The sequence below is a fragment of the Centruroides vittatus genome, unplaced genomic scaffold (assembly GCF_030686945.1).
Source record: "Centruroides vittatus isolate TY-2023 unplaced genomic scaffold, ASM3068694v2 contig_377, whole genome shotgun sequence".
NCBI classification, from domain to species: domain Eukaryota; kingdom Metazoa; phylum Arthropoda; class Arachnida; order Scorpiones; family Buthidae; genus Centruroides; species Centruroides vittatus.
Genome location: NW_027122198.1, coordinates 2,734,578 through 2,754,410, shown reverse-complemented (window position 1 = coordinate 2,754,410; position 19,833 = coordinate 2,734,578). Strand labels below are relative to the sequence as shown.

The 19,833-nt window shown below is 38.8% G+C and overlaps 1 protein-coding gene across 3 annotated transcripts in view; it reads right to left on the bottom strand.

Moving 5' to 3' along the window:
- Window positions 1–15,800: 15,800 nt before the first annotated feature.
- LOC136975645 (transmembrane protein 8B-like) overlaps window positions 15,801–19,833 on the bottom strand; it is a 73,857-nt gene continuing 69,824 nt past the window's right edge. For all 3 annotated transcript variants that reach the window (XM_067270733.1, XM_067270734.1, XM_067270735.1), the window contains 2 exons: window positions 18,590–18,850; window positions 15,801–16,258 (listed from right to left, as the gene is read on the bottom strand). In XM_067270733.1, the coding sequence (XP_067126834.1) occupies window positions 15,911–16,258; window positions 18,590–18,850 (609 nt within the window). In that variant the 3' untranslated portion in view covers window positions 15,801–15,910. The remainder of the gene's footprint in view (window positions 16,259–18,589; window positions 18,851–19,833) is intronic.

Genomic DNA, 19,833 nt, shown 5'->3' with positions numbered 1-19,833 from the left:
TACAACACGGTTTCACAAAAATCTACTATATAAATATAATTATAGAAGTTTTTTTGGGTTATTAATTTTGTATACATATTATTCCGAAACCTCGTTGGCGCATTTATTAAATCGGCGCCTATGGCGGGAGCCACGTACGCCATACTCTAGTTACGGCTCTGGCGACAGTATTTGTCTTTGAATGTCATTGTTATAGAAACAATTATGTAAATAGGTGTCGGGTACCGATGTTTACGGAAACATCAATTAATACGACATAACCGCCGATAAAATTCGTTATTGCAAAAACTAAGGTTATTTTATATCGGAAACACTTGCCGATGAAAGAACAGAGGCTAGAGATTCCATAGCACGTATAGACTATTCTGTTTAGTATAAGGCCAGAATTTTTTGTACTCGGTTATATCGCGCTTTTTCTTTGTCTCTCGACGAGCGCGATATAACCAGGGACTATTGTTTTTTGAAACATTTGATGTCCCTTAATATATCGATTTTAACGCCACTGTCTGTAGAAGATGACGTAATTGCATTATATAGAGTCGATGTAAAAATAGCCCGGCCAAGCTAATCCCAGACTAAATCGCAATATGACGATTAACGATTTTAAATTGGCGATACATTGATCCGAGCTAAAAGTAGCACGGAAAACGATTACGAATAAATTTACTAACAAGGAGACGGCATGGCCGATTTTCGTCAAACTGGGCCAGTTATAGTGCATCCCGAGTTCCATGCAGTAAGGTGCAATACTCAAAACTCAGGTTGAAAACTGTAAATCACTTAAAACCTTTAGAATTTCTATTGCTTCCGGACGTAACCGACGTAATTCGAAATACCAACCTCCCGACTACTCCACCCAGGTGGAGTAGTCGGGTGGTTGGTATTTCGAATTACGTCGGTTTTAATGTAATTTTTTAAAATGCAAAGTTGCAATTTTCACTTTATTCTCGGTACTTTTAAATTTATGGGAGAGAAAAAGTTTATTCTTAGAAAATTGTAAATGCACAATAAATGTGGAAATAAAACAATAAAACCCATCTGTTTCGAGTAACAACTCGGTGTCAAAAGCAAATAACAAATGCTATCTAATAATATTTATTTAAAAACCAGCAATTATTTATTGTGACGTGGTCACAATGCCGGGCTGTAATTTTTAATTGCATTTTGAAATTATTTCATTTAAAATACTGCATATTCTCCGTCTGAAATTAGTAGTGGCTTGCCCCCGTACACCGTCCTTTTCCTTTAACAATAGAGTGGTGCTAGTCATCCAGCTCGTTTCGGGGAGGGGGGGAATTTTTTAAAATTCAAATAACGTTACTTCCGATTTTCGTGGCTAGTTATTATATACTTAATCGGGGCTTTCTGCTCCTAAGATTTCCATATCTGGTCTCCCTTTCATCTATTTAACTCCCTTGTCGAGATCAAGGAATGACGGACGGACGTACGGACGACGGTGTTAATTTATAGGTCTAAAATCTTTCAAAATTGCAGTCCAACAAAACATTTTCTGCGTATTCGTGTACAGTACGAAGTTATTCGGGCAAAAAAGTCATTATTTAACCTAATTGCATCTTCGTTGACCAAGAACGGAATCCGGTGCTGACATCAATAGCATAAAAAGGTGTTCTGCAGACGAATCGCTGCACGACAATATTATATTATGAAAGCATCCTTCAAAGTCAACATTTAATTGCAGTCGAAGGTTTATCAATTTCATGCGAGGAGGAAAAAACATCAAATGCTCCGATACTTTGAAATTTGATACGGTACGAATGATTCTCCTCCAAATTAGTTGACGACGAAGTGTTTTTAAATATTACTCGAGTTTGTTTTTCCAGTGATACATAAATCTTCTTATTGTAAAAATCCGCATTTATTCATTGCTCACACTGCAGAAATATTTATTTGTTTCGTATGCTTCTAGGAGAATTATTATCTACAAAACTGTGCTCCCGGAAGGCAAACAGATCGAATGTTGTTAATAATCTTATTATTAACAAAACTGGCCTGAAATAATGATAATTTTGTTTATATCTAATCCTCTTCCCAAATAAATGTTAGTAATGATCCCATACGTACACGAGTTTTCGAAAATAAATACAATAAATGCCAAGAATAAAGTAAAAGTTATAGTTTTGTTTTAAAAAATTACATTAAAATAATAAAAGAGATTCGAAACATTAGCATCCCGACTACAAAACTGGCGCACCTCCATCCAGCCATCCACTATCGAATCTTTCTCTCGTCTTTTTGAGTCAGGAAGCTTTCCTTCCTGACTCAGAATTATATCAATTTGGTTAATGTAACCCTTGGTGCCAAGATGGCGGCGCTTCCGGTAATCTCCAATCCGAGTGTCGTGAGGTAATAGCGATAGAGGAAGCTATCATGTAATTTACTGACGTAATACGTAATGACGTTTAACGTGATGTAAAAAAAAGAATGTGAAAGATTATGCAAATTTGTAAAATAGGACGTGGTAGACGGTAGTTTTTCGTGGAAATGTGCAAATTAACCAGTAGATAGACGATACTGACAGTGTTGCGTTGTATGTATAGTGGAATTTTTGATTTTTATTTTTTCAATAATTTTCCAAAAAAAAGTTAAAAAGGTAAATATATTGTTCTTAAACGATAGTATTTGTGAATTTGACATAAATAACAACTAAAGATGTTAATTTTTCAATTTTTTTTGATAATTCTGTGTCTAGTAGTTATGCAGAAATTAGGTCCGGTGAATTTTTGTTAGGTCGAACTCCCCGTAAATTCTAATAGATAGATGAAAATGAATATTTGAAATTAGCGTAGGACAATGATATTAATAATGACTTTAAATTTGCTTTAAAATTAGGACTACAACGAACTCATGCAAGGTGCAACTCGCGTGCTAAAACATGTAAATACTATAGAAGCGACTTAAAATCGTGTTTTTTAAGATTTGTAAAAGTGGTAATAAGTAATCAGCATACCAAGGAAACATTCAAAAGCATATTTGGCAATGTCCATTTTGGTCGTATTTTCTCTCTCGGTTCGCCCTCAAATTGTTTGAAATGTACGGCAAAATGGAATTACAGCATTCGGCACTGTCCGAAGCATATATCTGATTGAACAGGTATAGAGAAAACAAGGAGACAGTTTCCAATTTTTCGCAAAACAATTGGTTGCGATGTGTCCAGGGACTGGGAAAACTCCAAAATGTTTTGATCTACAATATGTTCCTTCTGCACTACTTCCGAACTTTAATAAGAAGCAAATACTGAAAATAGAGAAGGAATAGGAAAAGGCAACAGCAAATGTGAATAAAAAGGCAGCCAAACACTCCTCTAAGGTTGTTGCAGAAACGACAACATTAGGGAAGAAAGGACCTGCAAAAAATGAAATTGGAATCTACCAAGCTAAGGAAAAAAGTAGGATCGAATATAAAAAAGGAATCGTTAACGTGAGTGTTTTTTTTATTATCAATATTTTATCTTATATTATTATATTTTCGGAAACACGTGATCTCCGATCAAAATAGCGCTAAACGCCGCAGTTTCCAAACAAATCAAAGATAGCGACCGGAAGCGCCGCCATCTTGGCACCAAGGGTTACGTTAACCATAAATTTAATTATGGAAATGTATGGAAATGTTAAACTAACTCGTAAGTATTGGGATGGGTTAAAGTGTTACAAAAAGGGAATTTAGGATTTAGGGTGGTTTTAAGTTTTTCGTAGTTAGAGTTTAAGCCCATATCTTTCCTCGTTAATCTTTTGTGAATTATTGTAGGATGCTACGAAAAAGGACCTGCGGTATATGTTATTCACAATTGATAGTGTGTTTAGTAATGAGATAGATAGTAATTAATGTCGAGTCAAGAGAGGTTAGGAACAGATTAGAAAGAGGAAGGATTAAAAGTCAGTAGATTTAGTTTTTGGAATTCGGATATGGGATGTTAGAGGAAAGAGAGGGAATTAAACTGCAGCGTGTCACAAAAATGGAAATTCGGCTATTTAGGATCATATTTACGGGTGTTACATATAATGATTTAGAGGTTCAAAAATAGAATAAATGGAGGATGGTTATATATATATATATATACACTGTATATATATAGCAGTGATTCTTAACAGGGGCTGCGGCCCCCTGGGGTCCATAAGAAGTTTGCCGGAGGGCCGCCAAATTATTCAAAATTTCCTTCAGAATATAATAAAAAGAAAATTGATTGAAAAGTGAAATAAGAAAGATGAAGTTTTCCTATTTAGTTCTTTTTTATTTATTTCTTATTTCTTCCTACATACAACTTTCTTAGTACAGAAGAAATAAATGCAAATATGCTACTTACACCACAGTATTTACTTCTTTTATTCCAAAGCAATTCTAAGAAACTATTAATGCTTGGAATTTTAAAAGTAATTAGGAAAAATAGTAGGCTTTGAAAATTTAAATATTTTTGCAAAAGATATGCAAAATCTTTCACAAGTTGCGGGTGTTTTAGTTTTAGTTTAGTTTTAGCATCGACTTTGGATCGATTTATCGACATGTTTCTTATTTTATTTTTTGTTAAAAATCAATGAGTTTTCGTGTTTAAGTTTCACCTCCGAATGTTTTGCCAATCTCCATTTTGAGACCTCCCGAATCCAGAAAATCCAAAAAGTCTGTGTCGGCGTCTATGTCGTTTAATATCTCGGGATGGGTGGAGGTTAAGTAACGAAATTAGGAACGGTAACTTGTATATAAGGGGCATCGTGCTATTAAATTTTGGTGGTAGAAGATCGAAGATGGGGAAATGGTGGCAGGGCCGGTTCTAGGGTTTTGAGCGCCCCGGGCAAAACAAAATTTGCCGCCCTTTCATACAAGAATATACAAATTTACTGCAAATTAAAAAAAAAGTAAAAAAAGGCAAAAAATCAAAATTACACAATAAAGAACTGTATAAAAAATTTATTTATTTAAAGCACGGCAAGTGTTGTTAATGCAAAGTTTACAGAAAGACAAAGTTATTTAACCATTAAGGCGTATGACAGGCGCCAGTATCACTTTGACTATTCATAATTTTGTTGATATTTGTAATTTATAAATTTGATCTCGTCCATTTTTTGAGTAGATTGTTGTGATACGTGATACTGATTACAAATTATCTTTTCAAAATAAATAAAAATAAACTTTTTAGAGATTAAAAAGCATTTGTCTGCATCAATGTTGTGTGATAAAAGCCATAAAAATTCTTAGGTTTCATTATTTTAATTAGTAAATTTTTGTTTTTGTCTATTAATCCTTTTTTTGAGTTATTATGAATTCTGACTATACAAATAGTTTTCTTTGAATAATTGTAATATTATTTATATCTGTTGACAATAATAAAATAATTAGCGTTGTGACCTTTATTTGGTATTATTAAAGAAAAAACAATTTATTGCTTGCTAAAAAAATCGATGTCTCATGAAAAATGATCAATTTTAATTTATAAAATCTAAAAAAAAATAATGAATGTAAAAAAATATTTTATTTTTATATCGGCGCCCCTTAAAATTTGGCGCCCCGGGCAGTCGCCCGGCTTTCCCGCCTCTTTATCCGGCGCTGAATGGTGGGGAGTTACGTGCCGTGTCACCAGAGACCGGACTTAACATTTGTAATTGTTTTTATAAAACTCGCAACTACCCTCACAATTAAGTGTTTCGTCATTTTATAATATTTAATAATAAAATATTGTAATAGACGGCGCCGCACATAATTTATTTAATAGCACGATTAACAATATAAAAGTTATTTTTTAAATAAAATTTGTTAACAGCCGGAAAGACTGGTGGCTGGACTTTTTCCTTTTATAAGGTTGTTTTTGATAGAACGGTAGAAAAAAATTGCAAATTATTCGAAAACGGCAAAACTGTGAACCGACCAAACGGATACGACGGCTTCTTCCCGCCGCAAAGTCACCGGAGTGCCATCTACTTGGGAGCGGCTTAGCGCGAAGTCATCTCCCTTTACTTTCACCGGTGTTGGCTCGGGCCGCTGGGAAGAAATACGGGTTACGGGTTGGGCAGAAGCTACACGGCTATATCGCCCCGTCAGTCCGATAGATAGAGCGGTGGCGCCCTCTGGCAATGGAAGACTCAGTTAAAAATAACGATGAAAATAGTAGACTGGTTGGCACTGTAGATTAGAATGTAGCTGGGTTGGTGGCGCTTGCTAATAATTATAGTGTTTTGAATATTCATAGAAGAAGGACTTTAATATGCGTAGACTAGTTTTATTTTTGATATGCACGAGACAGTCGCTGATCTTGTTAATGGCGTAGCGTCGAGGATTCTGAGTAGACAGAAGGCGATTTCTGATACCTTGGAAGAAGACACACTCATCCAATCTGTGTAGGGAGGTATCGATTTCGGAGGGACAGTGGAGACATTTGTCCTGACTGGAAAGGTTCCGTTTGTGCAGGAAATGGTTGGTGAGGAGAGAACTGGAGCGGGCATTATTGATGAGGATGCAGGTATATCTGTCCAGGTCTTCGTAACTGGGGTCGGATGTTATATTCAGCCAAAGATAGGCTGCTCTTTTGGGATACGAAAAAATGAACCAGACCATTTTTTCTTTAGTATTCATGGATGCTAATGGAGCGGAAGTCTTCAGGGGAGATGGCGTTAGTATTGAAGGTGGAATTGGGATTGCTCTTGACGAGCTTATCGACGTCTTCGTTGATTGGGATACCTGCATGGCCAGGAGTCCATATGTAGGAGATGCTCGGGGAGTGGTTAGAGGGCACAGCGGCGATGATGTGTGAGTGAGGGGGACAGTTAGGAGAGATCATGCTTTCCAAGATAGACTTGGAGTCCGTACAGATGATGGTCGGCTTACAGGGCCGGTTCTAGGGTTTTGAGCGCCCCGGGCAAAACAAAATTTGCCGCCCTTTCATACAAGAATATACAAATTTACTGCAAATTAAAAAAAAGTAAAAAAAGGCAAAAAATCAAAATTACACAATAAAGAACTGTATAAAAAATTTATTTATTAAGCACGGCAAGTGTTGTTAATGGAAAGTTTACAGAAAGACAAAGTTATTTAACCATTAAGGCGTATGACAGGCGCCAGTACACTTTGACTATTCATAATTTTGTTGATATTTGTAATTTATAAATTTGATCTCGTCCATTTTTTGAGTAGATTGTTGTGATACGTGATACTGATTACAAATTATCTTTTCAAAATAAATAAAAATAAACTTTTTAGAGATTAAAAAGCATTTGTCTGCATCAATGTTGTGTGATAAAAGCCATAAAAATTCTTAGGTTTCATTATTTTAATTAGTAAATTTTTGTTTTTGTCTATTAATCTTTTTTTGAGTTATTATGAATTCTGACTATACAAATAGTTTTCTTTGAATAATTGTAATATTATTTATATCTGTTGACAATAATAAAATAATTAGCGTTGTGACCTTTATTTGGTATTATTAAAGAAAAAACAATTAATTGCTTGCTAAAAAAATCGATGTCTCATGAAAAATGATCAATTTTAATTTATAAAATCTAAAAAAATAATGAATGTAAAAAAATATTTTATTTTTATATCGGCGCCCCTTAAAATTTGGCGCCCCGGGCAGTCGCCCGGCTTGCCCGCTCCTATATCCGGCGCTGTCGGCTTATTAAGATCGACCGCATGGGACGTAGCTTGAAGGATGGCGTAACCTTTGGCCGTGAAGATGCTTGCCTCAGGGTGATGGGAGTAATGAGCAGAGATGTTATTCGTAATGTCGATGTAGGCGGAGGAGACAGACTGGTCTTTCTTGGAACCATCGGTAGCAATAAGCACATCGCAGTTCTGTTGTCGAATCCAATCGGCGAAATTGGCCTGTAGGACCGCGGGGGGAGGGCTGTTGGAAGGGTAGACCGGACGTGCAGTGAGAGGTTTTTTGACAGGAAAAGGGAGGATGTTAGACTGAATGCAACCATCCTGGGTGATATTGTGATGACGGATCCAGGCGCTGGCTGTCTGAATTAGAGGGATTTTTATAAGATTGATGTCTGCATCAGAATGAATGAAGTGCAAAATATCAGTATAAAGCGGGTCGATATTAATTTTTTTGGAGTAAGAGCTGAACTGCTTGATGATGCATTGATGGAACCTGGTAGAAATATTGGGTTTGTTAGCAGTGCGGAGGGTAATGATGATGTTGGAAGAGAAGGGAAGACCAAGACTCAGCTTGAGGTATTGGTTCTGAATGGTCTGGAGAGAATTGATTTGATGCTTTGTCAGGCGGCAGATGCCAGGAATAACATAAACGGCGAAGCTACTGATAGTGCTTTCAGCGACGGTGATGAGGTCGGATGGGCTGCCGCCACTTTTTTTGGAACAGAAGATTTTGAAGATGTTAAAGAGCTTTTTGCTCTTAGTAGCAATATAGTTGATGTGTTCATTCCAGGTGAGATTGCTGGTTATCCAGACGCCCAACAGCTTTGTCTTGGTGACGCAAGGTATAGGATGCCCCTTAAGCTGAAAGGTCTGTGAGACGTTTTTCTGACTGGGGATCGGCATAATGGTGCACTTTTGAGGCTGGATGGAAACATCGTTTGATGGGTCCAGCGCATAATGTTCAGAAGGAATTCGTGATTTGATGTAGACGATTCGGAGAGTAATCATGAATGATTACAGTGACGTCGTCTGCGTAAACGTAGATGTGAATATTGTCCGATTCCAGATTAAAAATGTCCTGCATAAAGATGGCAAATAGGAAAGGGGAAATGACGCTACCCTGGGGAATTCCTCTAGTGGGATTCACGGGATGGGAGAGAATGCCTCTCCAGAAATTCTAACCTTTAGGGAAAGCTCTCTCCGGAATCCTAGATCAGGAATGTCCAAACTACGGCCCGGCAGGTGATTTTATCCGGCCCGCGAAGGTTTTTGAAAAATACTGATTTTTTCGCGAGAACCGTTTGATTTTCAAAAATGTATATCAAAAATTGAAAAAAAATGCAAAAATCATATTTGATAAAATAAGGATTTTTAATTTTTAATAATAATAAAAATGAAAAAATATATACATAAAATTTTACTTAAATTTACAGTCGTAAAAATATTGTTTTGGGCCATTGTTCGGTAACTACCGAATTGGTACGAAGGCAGGCGAATAACGAAGGTACACGTATACACAGATTCTGTGGGCTGTCTTTATATTAGTGAGTAGAGGGGGTGGAAAATAAAGAATCGATGTGGCATCTCTGTAGTCAGCGCCGGATCCAATAGGTGAGAGGCCCGATTGAACTTTTTTTGCGAGACCCCTCAAACTTTAAATAACAAAATTAATTAACAGTTAATTTACATATTGAAATATGCTGTTATATTTGTGGAACCGCCCACAGAGGACTGGGTATAGTGTCCAGTGTGTTGTGGTTGGGCACATGAACTATGTACAGACACAAAAGATTGATGTTTTTTGTGTGTCAATTGTAAAATGTAGGGATATCCTATGTATTCCATCTTGCCTTCAGGGTGAGGGCAAGATAGGAATTATGAAGTAAAAACGTCAAAAATTCCAACAGATTTTATACTTAATATTAATTATTTTTAATTACACAATTTTTTAACCATCTAAGATCTCTGTCGAGACTGATTAAAATAAAAGCTTTATATTATGTTGTTTTATGTTTTTTTACATCATAAAGTTAAACCTTCCATCCTGCCCTCCCTTCCCCTATATCTGCAGTTCGATGGCTAGCTGTGGAAAAGTGCTATTGTAGTTCTTTAAGCTTAGAAATGAAATTAATTTATTTCTTGCGGAGAAAAATCACCCCGAACCACTTTTATCGGATGCCGAGTGGTTCTGGAAGTTGGCTTTTTTTGCAGATGTTGTGACACGCGTGAATAACTTGAACTTAAAGCTCCGAGGTAAAAACGAGTTAATTTGTGATTTTATTCGCGCAAATCAAAGCATTCGGGGCAAAGCTGATATTGCTCGAAAGCCAGATGAATGAATGTACCAGGACTATTTTTTTAATAAGGTCCGTTTGTGAATGGGAATGACGCTCAATTACAGCAGTGTGCATGAGCATCTGTTTTCAGCTTGCTTTGCACGTATTTAGATGCCATTTTCAGCCGTATCGTCTGTCTGTGTGCTGAGCTGTAAAAGTTTGTTATGTGTAAGAAAATTGAGTCGCCCGCCGACTGTTAGATACGATCTGTTATTCGATTTCAGCACGAAAGATCATGGTAACTGTCTTTTGGGACAGGAAAGGGACTTTGTTAGTGGATTTTATGCCAAGAGGCACAATAATCAATTCGGATGCTTATTCTGTGACCTTGAGAAAATTCCGCCGTGCCATACAAGACAAGCGGCGTGGCCTAATGTCTTCCGGCGGCAGACGGCAGATTTCTTTGAAGTCGGACTTTAAAAAAATTTTGAGCGGTATGACAAATGTTTGAACAAAAATGGAAATTATGTAGAAAAGTAGATAAAAGTATGTAGAATATGGAAAAAAAATATTTTAACGATATTTACAGTATTTTTCTCCTTATCAAAAAAACCTTATTTAAAAAATACCCTTCGTAATTTTACCAATTTCCCGTGCTGTGAAGAATTGAATACAGAAACTGACGAATAATTTCCAACCAGATTTGCGGTAAAAGTCATCGCGGATTTAAATAAGAATTTCAAAAGCGATTTTCTGATCTCGACACGAATTCAAAGGAAATTTCAAAATCCATTTGACTGCAACATTGCCGACGTTTCAAGTCAGTTACAAATGGAAATTATTGAGCTTCGAGCTAACGATCAAATGAAGGATAAATACAAAGAAGGAAACTTGGTCGATTTTTACAAATTTCTGAATGCAAAAGAGTTTCCAAATTTAAAGCAATTTGCTTGTAAATTTATTTCAATGTTTGGGACGACGTAAATGTGCGAAGGTGTGCGTATGCATAATTTGGACTTTTTCCAGGATGAAGTATCTGAAATGAAGGGGCAAATTTATCGGATGATCTTTGCAATCATCGCTTATAATTGATGTTTCAGATTTTAATCCCAACTTTAAAGAAATTCTTCAGCAAACAACACGGTTCCATCATTCTCATTAAAAGTTGCATGAAATAATTTTCTAATTATGTATAATTTAGCCATGTTTGTTTAGTATTGGTTTATCTGTAATTAACTGTAAAAAAATAAATTCAATGCCGCCTTAGTCATAATGTAATTTTTTAATTCACATATTCACGTGGCTCGCCGCAAATGTATTTAGGCCTAAATCCTAATCTGGCCCTTGCGGCAAAGTGTGGACACCCATCCTAGATAAAACTGGTACCGGTACCTCCGTGATAGTCCAGGTGCCGGATTAACGATCTTCTAGGGTAGAAGTTTAGCTTCCATAAAATTACGTTTAGAATGGTTTATCGGGATATATCGTAGTTAATTTTTTTTTTTTTTTGTTTGAATTAAGAGAAAAGTACCGACGTTTTTATTTATTTAACGTATCTTATTTAAAAAATGTTACTCCCTTTCCAGAATAATATTCGAAACATTGCTTATTGCCGCCCGACCCGCCCGCATGTTTTTTATATTAACGAAAAAGCTAATTTCCAATCCCTATTCAGTAAATATTCTGATTTTAAGTTTGGTACTGTTTTCGAGGACACGTGGGCTGCCACGAAATTAACCGTGGATAATACGGTCCCCGCCCCACCATACAGTCGATTACACTGACACTGCCAAAAAGAAATCTAAAGTCCGGATTCGCGAAAATGTTGAATACGACGTATCGTACCTGCAGTTCCCCAAGCTGGTCGTAATAATTCGATTTACCGTTGACCATAAAATATCACACATCGATTTCGACAGTACGCCGTTTCGTCCTAAAGGAATATAGTCCGGCAACTTACGATCGACGTCGGTCGTAAATGGCCGTACGACCTTTTCGTCAATCCGGGCTTAATACTCGTAGCTGTATTTCTATCCTTTGGCCGTGTTTGGTAATTCCCGAAAATCATAGGACCGGTTACGTACGTACGTCTTTTCGTTCGGATTAAATACCGCTCCGCCGTAACCAAATCGCCTTCGTGCGCAAAATCGTCCTTATTAAAATACGAGGAAGAGGAAATTTCGTTTCATTTGCAAAACTTTGGACTCTTCTTTTGTTAAAGGTACTGTACCTTTAAGCGCTACTTGGACGGAAGTTCCTTCTCCTCGTCTCTTTTTAATTCCTTTACGTATTTGTACAATAAAAGTCGGCAACCTTTATTTTCGTTCTCGGGCGCACTTCACCCGTTACGTCACGACCTTTTTTACGGCCGGTGTTCGGTAACTACGGGAATTTCCGTAAAAAAACTTTTACTTTCCGGCGGGTGGGATTTTTAGCGCAAGTATTTTTGTGGGTTACGGGGAGACCAAATTGCCGCCGGACGGCGCAGCCGGTGTTACAACTAAAATAAATGAAACGAAACGAAGAGCCGGTAATCAGTGTTTTTGATTACCAGAGGAATGGATTACGGATAGCGGGCGACGAAACGAAATTTGTCTGGTAGAAAAAGGATTTTAGTGCCGTTCTTCGGTGGTGGTCGGCAAATAACTGAAAAAGGTGATTGGGGATGATTTTCTACTAGTTTCTAACCAAATATAAAAAAATCGGCCGGACTCGGTTAATAATAATCGTCCATCTTTGCGAGTCGTTATTTTGCCAAATCTGTACTTTTGATAAATAAATAAGTTGTACGGTTTTTATAAAACATACAATAATGTTTGATCGACGTTAAAGAGAAGGGATATTACGTTATATATAAAGGGGAGGTAATTCGGAGAAATAATGGGAGAAAACGTTCCCTATCGTTTATCCACCCGTAGTAGGAGACACCGGATAAGACGGAAAAAATTAAAGGTGAGGCTACCGTCGTTTTACGACTTTGGCGCCGAATATTTTAACGGTCGACTTCTTTTAAACGTCCGTTTCTTCCGGACACACAAAAGCGAGCCTAGCAATTTTAATTTATTTTTAAAAAATTGATTCCAGTGCTTAGAGGCTCAAATACGACTAAATACCGTTTATCCGAAGGTTTGGACCAAACCGGGCTCCACCGGTGGGTTTCTTTCCGTCTCCGGAAATTCCTGCCGCAGACCGAAGGAAAAACTCTCTCGGTCCGGGTGCCTTTTCCCCAGGAAATATTCCATTTTATTTCTCGAACGACGGAGATTTCTAACGGTGTCCGGCCACCGCGGCACGAAAAACGAAAGCCACGAAAATTTCAGGACGGGGTCGAAAGGCGGTCTCTGCCGACGGAATTCGAAGACAATTAATGGTTTAACAACATTTTATTTTCCATAACGACCGGTTACAAAAGAGGACGGCCGAGGACAAAAAGATTCTAAGACCGGCGGAAGAACCCACCGCCGCCGCCCCCAGCCGTCCAGCGATTCTCTTTAAGTATTCTTCCGCCTCTTCCCCGCGTCCGGTTGGACAAATAACACCCACCACGACGAACGATACCGCGGATCCGCGCTGCACTCACCACCCGCCGGGTTTCAACTCCCACCGCCTTTCTCCAAACCCCTTGGCCGGGAGTTTTTGTAAAAAAACCCATGTTTTCCTTCCGGGCCGGGGGCCGTGGTCGACGGAATAAAGAGGGTGGAGGGCGACCGAACCGAAACTAGCAATTTTCTATTTAAAGGGCGAGCGAGAACGGTACCGTTTCCCACCTTCGGGCCAGCGTGTACCGGTAGCGTAGGCGGGCCGGTGGATCGACCCATCTACGATTAAACGGAACCCACAACTTAACCGTTACCTTCGAAGGTAGCCGGAAGAAGGGTAGCGGGGCCGATTAAGTAGAAACGGCCGGACGCCCGCCCACATTCCAAACCTAAATTTTTACCACGGGGTCGACCGTTCCGGATCTAGGGCTCCGTCGCTATTTCTGCCACCCGGGTGGCGAGTTTTACAAAAGGGAAGGGAGGCGGGAGGACATAGACGACGAAGATCTGGGGTCCGATAATTAAATCTTTAAATGCATAAAACTTAACAAATGTAAACGCAGTAACCGCCCGGCCGGTGTTTCTTCGACTAGATTTTTCCGGCCCGACGACGTAAACCTTTCCCACCCGGACCAGGCATAATTTAAAACTCGGGGCTTCCTCCCCGCCGGACGCTGTCGAAAAAATCTGCCCGGCAGAAAACGGCGCTTCGGAGCGGGGAAGTAAGTATCGGGTTTAAAGAGCCGACTTCGACGGAATCGTTTTTTCCGTTCGGCGGAAAAAAATACTTCCCGTCCTTTTATTCCCGGCGGTGGAAATCGTCCGACCCCGTTTATACGTTTCTCCCGGCCCTTTATTTTCGCGGCAGGGGCTAAAGTACGGAAATAATCGGGCGTCGATTATTTTATTGCGCAAATTCCCTTCTCGGTGGCCCACCGCCCGTAAAGTCCCTGGGGTAGACGGAGGGGAAGAAAGTCAGGTCCGTCGACGGTTTTCGTTTATTATCCGGAGGGGTCCGACTCTTTCCGCACCCGCCTAATTCTTGAAACTCCGGTTTATTATTAGCGCTTCTCGTCCTTCCCACCGATTAATACCGCGGTATTTGCGCCCCCGCCCGCACGATTTATCAACCGATAATATACACTTAGACTACGTCGTGCGCTCTAACGCAAATACGGTAATACCGAGAACTGGCCATTGGCTGAACGACGTACGAGAGGAAAGTGGCGTACTTTTAAAACGTTCTTTCTCGTTCTTTTTCCTTCGCCTGGAACATACCGGAACCGCACGCCGCGTCGGTCTTTGGCGCTTTAAAACACAAAAGCGCCGCGGGTTACGGAAAAATATGTACGAAACCGTACGAGACCGCCGGCAAATCACTTATCACGCGCGGTGGCATTTTAACTTGTCCACGGCGTAGTCGATGGGAACCTCCGGCGCCGTAAGCGCACCCTATCCGGTGTGGATTTTCGTCTACGTCGAAACGAAGGACCGACCGAGGACAGCGGGAACGCGCAATCTGCCGCCCGGAAAGGTACGAGGGCGCAGAACATATTTAACGCGTAACAGAGAGAAGCGTATAAACGGGGTTTAACGGGCTGCAGATTTAAGCCCGGGTGCCGAGCACGGGAAAGCGGAGATAAGCTTTAATTCAAAAATACGTCGGATGGATACGAAGAAACGTTTTGGTGGGCTTTAGCCACCAGTAGAATAATCGAAATTCGTAGGGCTTACGGCGGAAAAACGTAAAATTCCTTCGGAAGGGAAGGCGGCAGAAAGCTTATTCTTTACAAAAATTTTTAGTAAATTTCCAAGACGGGGCTGGGCTTCCGTCGGAGGGTGCTAAGGCTCCGCCTATTGGCTTTTATCGCCCTTTTATCGTCCATAAAATTTGCCATCTCTTCCCCCATATTTCCCGCCACCGTAGATTAAGGGACGTGGCTCGAACGGCCGAAAGAGTGGGAGAAAATCGGCAAATGGCTCTTAAGAATTCGGTATTTTTTCATTCTCTTTTTGAACCGCGAAAACCATCGACGTTCTACTTTTTCTCCTACATGGCGCGGGCAACGGATGGAACTTGGGGCCACCGTTCCTCCATTATCCGCCAGAATTTCCTACTTCCCAAACGTTCCTTTCTCTTTCCCCTCGCGCCTTAAAATCTACATTTAACGCCTGGTCCAGATGGATTGCCGCGGATTTTTGTCGGAATTTTTTCCCGTCCTCTCGGGCCGGAAGGCGCCCGTCGTTTAAATCGACGGAGGTAAACCCATCTTTTAAATTCGTAATTCTCGTTTGGGAGCGAGATCTCGCGGCGAGCGAAAAAAGACGTTCCCTCGGGTTACGAAAATAGAATAGAAAAGAAAATAACTGGAAAAACGAAAACAATTAAAAATATATATAATATAATAAATATATAAAATTAAAAAAAGTTTGATGTAAAAACGATAACGTTCTTTGGTGACTGGAAATGATTTATACAAGGAGAGGGCCCTATCTCAACTCGCCGATGAGAGAACTGAGATCGGAATTGAGGCGGTACTCGCCGATATCCGTCAGCTCCGAGTCGGTCACGGTCTTGCGGTGGAATATCGTTTGTTCGCCGTTGCATCTGGAGGAGGCGGCCGGAGGAGGAGGAACGCGCTCGGTGGGTAGAAAAAATATAACGGACAGAGCGATGACCACGTGCCAGACGCTGTGCACGTACTTGTAATTGTCCTCCGTCTCCACGAATGCGAAGAGAATTAGTCCCACGGCGGCCAGCACGGTGCCCGGAAGCAGACTCAGCAGCCACTTGACCTTCACCGGAAAACAAGCCTTCGAATAGTAACACTTGCGACCCTGAAAACAAGACACAGTTTACAAATATAAACCGTACAAACGCGTTAATTGTTCGTACCGTCGTAAATCCGCTTCCGCCACGAAAATTTTTATAAGTACTGTATAGTCAAACCTGTTTTTGTGCGGTGGCTAGGGACCACATAAAAGAAAACGCACGAAACTTCACGAGTGGCTATAAAAAATAGTTTTCGCAACACAATTAAAAAAATATTTTTTTATGTGGTGAATAGGGACCGCATAAAAAAGTCTCAAGTAGAAAATAACTCAAAACCGTACGAAATAACTAGGAATTGCCTTTTTAACTCCTTGGGCCTTTGTTCTGCAATCCCTAATGGGAAAAAATCCTCTAAGAATTTTATTTTTTATATTAATTAATTATTTCCAACTTAAATACGAATCTAACATTAAAAAGTTAAAAATAATCGTTAAAAATGATTTTATTTGATAAATACAGCTGCAGGAAGTGCTATTTCTTTTAACAAGGCGTGAAATTTCACGCCTTGTTAAAAGTCTAAAGCTGGTGTCTAAAGCAGTATAAAGCTGGAGGGGAGCTAACTTGCCGCATCTGTTCAAATATAACATATTTATGATTTTCATGCTATTAAAATAAGAGGGGACCGACAAAAACGTATGAGAAAAAAATTTTACTGAATAAAAAAATGAAAAAAAACCTGCTGATGTCATAGAAAACATCCAATAGAGTTTTAAAAAATTTTACAGAAGTCAATGATGTTCCAATTTGATTGAAATTTTCATATACCACACAAAAAGGAAAATCGCACAAAACAAATCGCACAGAAAAAGACCGCACAAAACAGGTTTGACTGTATGATCGTCACCTTATTCGTGGGTAAAAATTAGTGATGTAACGAATATTCGGTTACTATCCGGTATTCGGCCTATTTTTCGCTATTCGGCCGAATACCGAATATTTAATTACTATTCGGCCGAATACCGAATATTTAATTACTATTCGGCCGAATACCGAATACTTAAAAACAGGAGTAAGAAATTACAAAAACACAGTAAATTAATCATTTTGGTAACTTTTATTAATGCTGAACATTAAATTATAATTATTAAAGTTAATAAGAAATAGCATCTAACTCTAGTATTAAATTATTTCGTAATTAAATAATAATATAGCCTTTATCTAGCCCGATATCTTATGGCATTGATGGCGTGTAGGTTAGAATGTATCGGGCGTTAATGTTATTGTTTAGTTAATTATGTTATATTCGTATTCGCGTATATTTTTATATTTTTTAAGATATTTTAAAATGATTTACGAAACGTTTTATTGAAACGTATCGTATTTAATAAAAGAATTATTTATCTATTTCTAGAAGATGAGTAACTAATATATAATTTATTTTATATATAAAGCAAAGAATGAGCATTTCTCATTATATACAAAAGATAACATTTGAAAATCATGTTAAATTTAAAATCATGTTAAATTTTAAAAATATTGACAAAAACAATGGCAACAAAATATCACAAAACTTCACAAATAGAAACCCTCAATAATATATTTGAACTGTTCCACAACTGGGGAAAAACTAGACCATATGTCCCCACTAAAGTATATATCCTTAGGGTACTATTCAGTATACAAATACGTAGTAAAAACAAAATTTTAGTGCTTAATTAAAAAGTTAAAAAGATCGATTGCAAATAAAATAACTTAAAAGTTATAACTTACATTTAAATACCAACAACTGTCGAACCATATTGGGCTATTTACGGCTATTACATAAATTACAAACCAGTTTGGGACTAGAGGTAGATGTTAGGCTCCATCTCATATTAACTTTAATAATTATAATTTAATTAATTAATTAAAATAATTTAGAGCTACTGGAAGAAAAAATCGTAGTGACAGCGGGCCAATAGAGAGCAGGGTGCGCGATAATGCGGTTTGCGCGCCAATTTTCGTACGTGCATTATTCAAGCCGAATAGTTTGGCCGAATATTCGGCCATTCGGCCACGCTCCTGGCCGAATATTCGGTATTCGGCTGAGGCCGAATATACTATTCGTTACATCACTAGTAAAAATTAAATAGGAAGCGCAAACACCGCTTCCTCTTCTTACGTATTTAATTAAGGAAACCAGTTTTTTTCAATTTAAAAAAAATAAAATAAAATAAACGAAAACCATCTTTAACGCTTATAAGTATAGAAAGAAAAAATCGTTGTAAATTTTAAGACTGCCTACTCCAAAGAACTCTTTTGACGCGTTAGAGTAAGAAAATATATATATTTAGCGACGTTATAAAAGTAAACAAATGAATTATCATAAGGAGAGAATGGCAGTTTGCCATACTAACCCAAGAGAACAGCATGATTACGATTCCGGTCATGACCGGTATAATAAAGACCCAAATTCCGGTTCTCTGATACTCTACTCCCAGAGCGATTCCTAAGGCACCGATCATGTGCGCTATCGAACTGAAGGTCTGAGGGAGATCCGCCATGGCGATCAGCGTCACCCAAAACGACAAGATGGCCGAGTAAAAGTCGCAGTACTGTAACACTTCGTACTTCATCAGGCAGAAACTGAAAATGTCCACGTCGCAGGCATGATAAAACTGAAATGCAAAATTACCCGTTACAATACATTTTCAAATTTTCTACGCGTCTACGATCATAACGTACAGTACCAACGCCGGAATTTTCTTTTTGGGTAACTCGCCCACGATTTTCCACCCGGGCGCCGCCAAATATAGTGTCCGGCGGTACCGTACCTCTATTATTAAAAGTCACTGCATATTCGCACTTAAGAACCAAGTGTATTTAACGCGGTGGCCGCCTCCCTTTAATTTGAGTAAAAGGGCATGGACTACTAATTGTTATTACCCGGCTTAATAAATTCCCCTGCGGTGGCCTAAACCTATCCGGCTGTTCGACGGGCTACTTTTTCCGGATATTCCCATCGGATATTTAAAATGAGGTATGACCGCTGATGGGGGCGTCTGCGGTAGGAAACAAACGGGGCACTCCTCTCCATGGAATCGAGTAAAACGTTCCACAAATTGTAACCGTAAAAGTGATCGAGATAGGTAACCTTCGATGCAATACCATATTCTCTAATCTATTTGGAAAAAAACGAAACCGGCAATTATTTATTTTGATATGGTCACAATGTCGGACTGCAATTTTTAATTTATTTCATTTAAAATATGTGCGCTCCAACTCAAATTAACAGTGGTTCGCTCCTGTACATCATACTTTTCCTTTAACAATAGAGTCGTGTCAGTCATCTATTAACTGCTTTCAGGGGAAAAGGTTTGAATCGAAATAACGTGACTTCCATACGTAAGAACGTCCCAAACAAGCCGCTTGGGACGTTCTATCGGGATCAGACATGGAAAATCGGGGCCTCCTGCCCCTAAAGTTTCCATGTCTGATCTCGTTTATCGTCTATCTAACTCCGTTCTCGAGATTAAGGAGAGACGAACGGACAGACGATGGTAGGAATTTATAGGTCTACAATATTTTCAAATTGCAGCCCGATAATTAAATAAAAATTTATTGGTGTAATTATTTGTCTCCAACATTTGTCCCCCCCCAA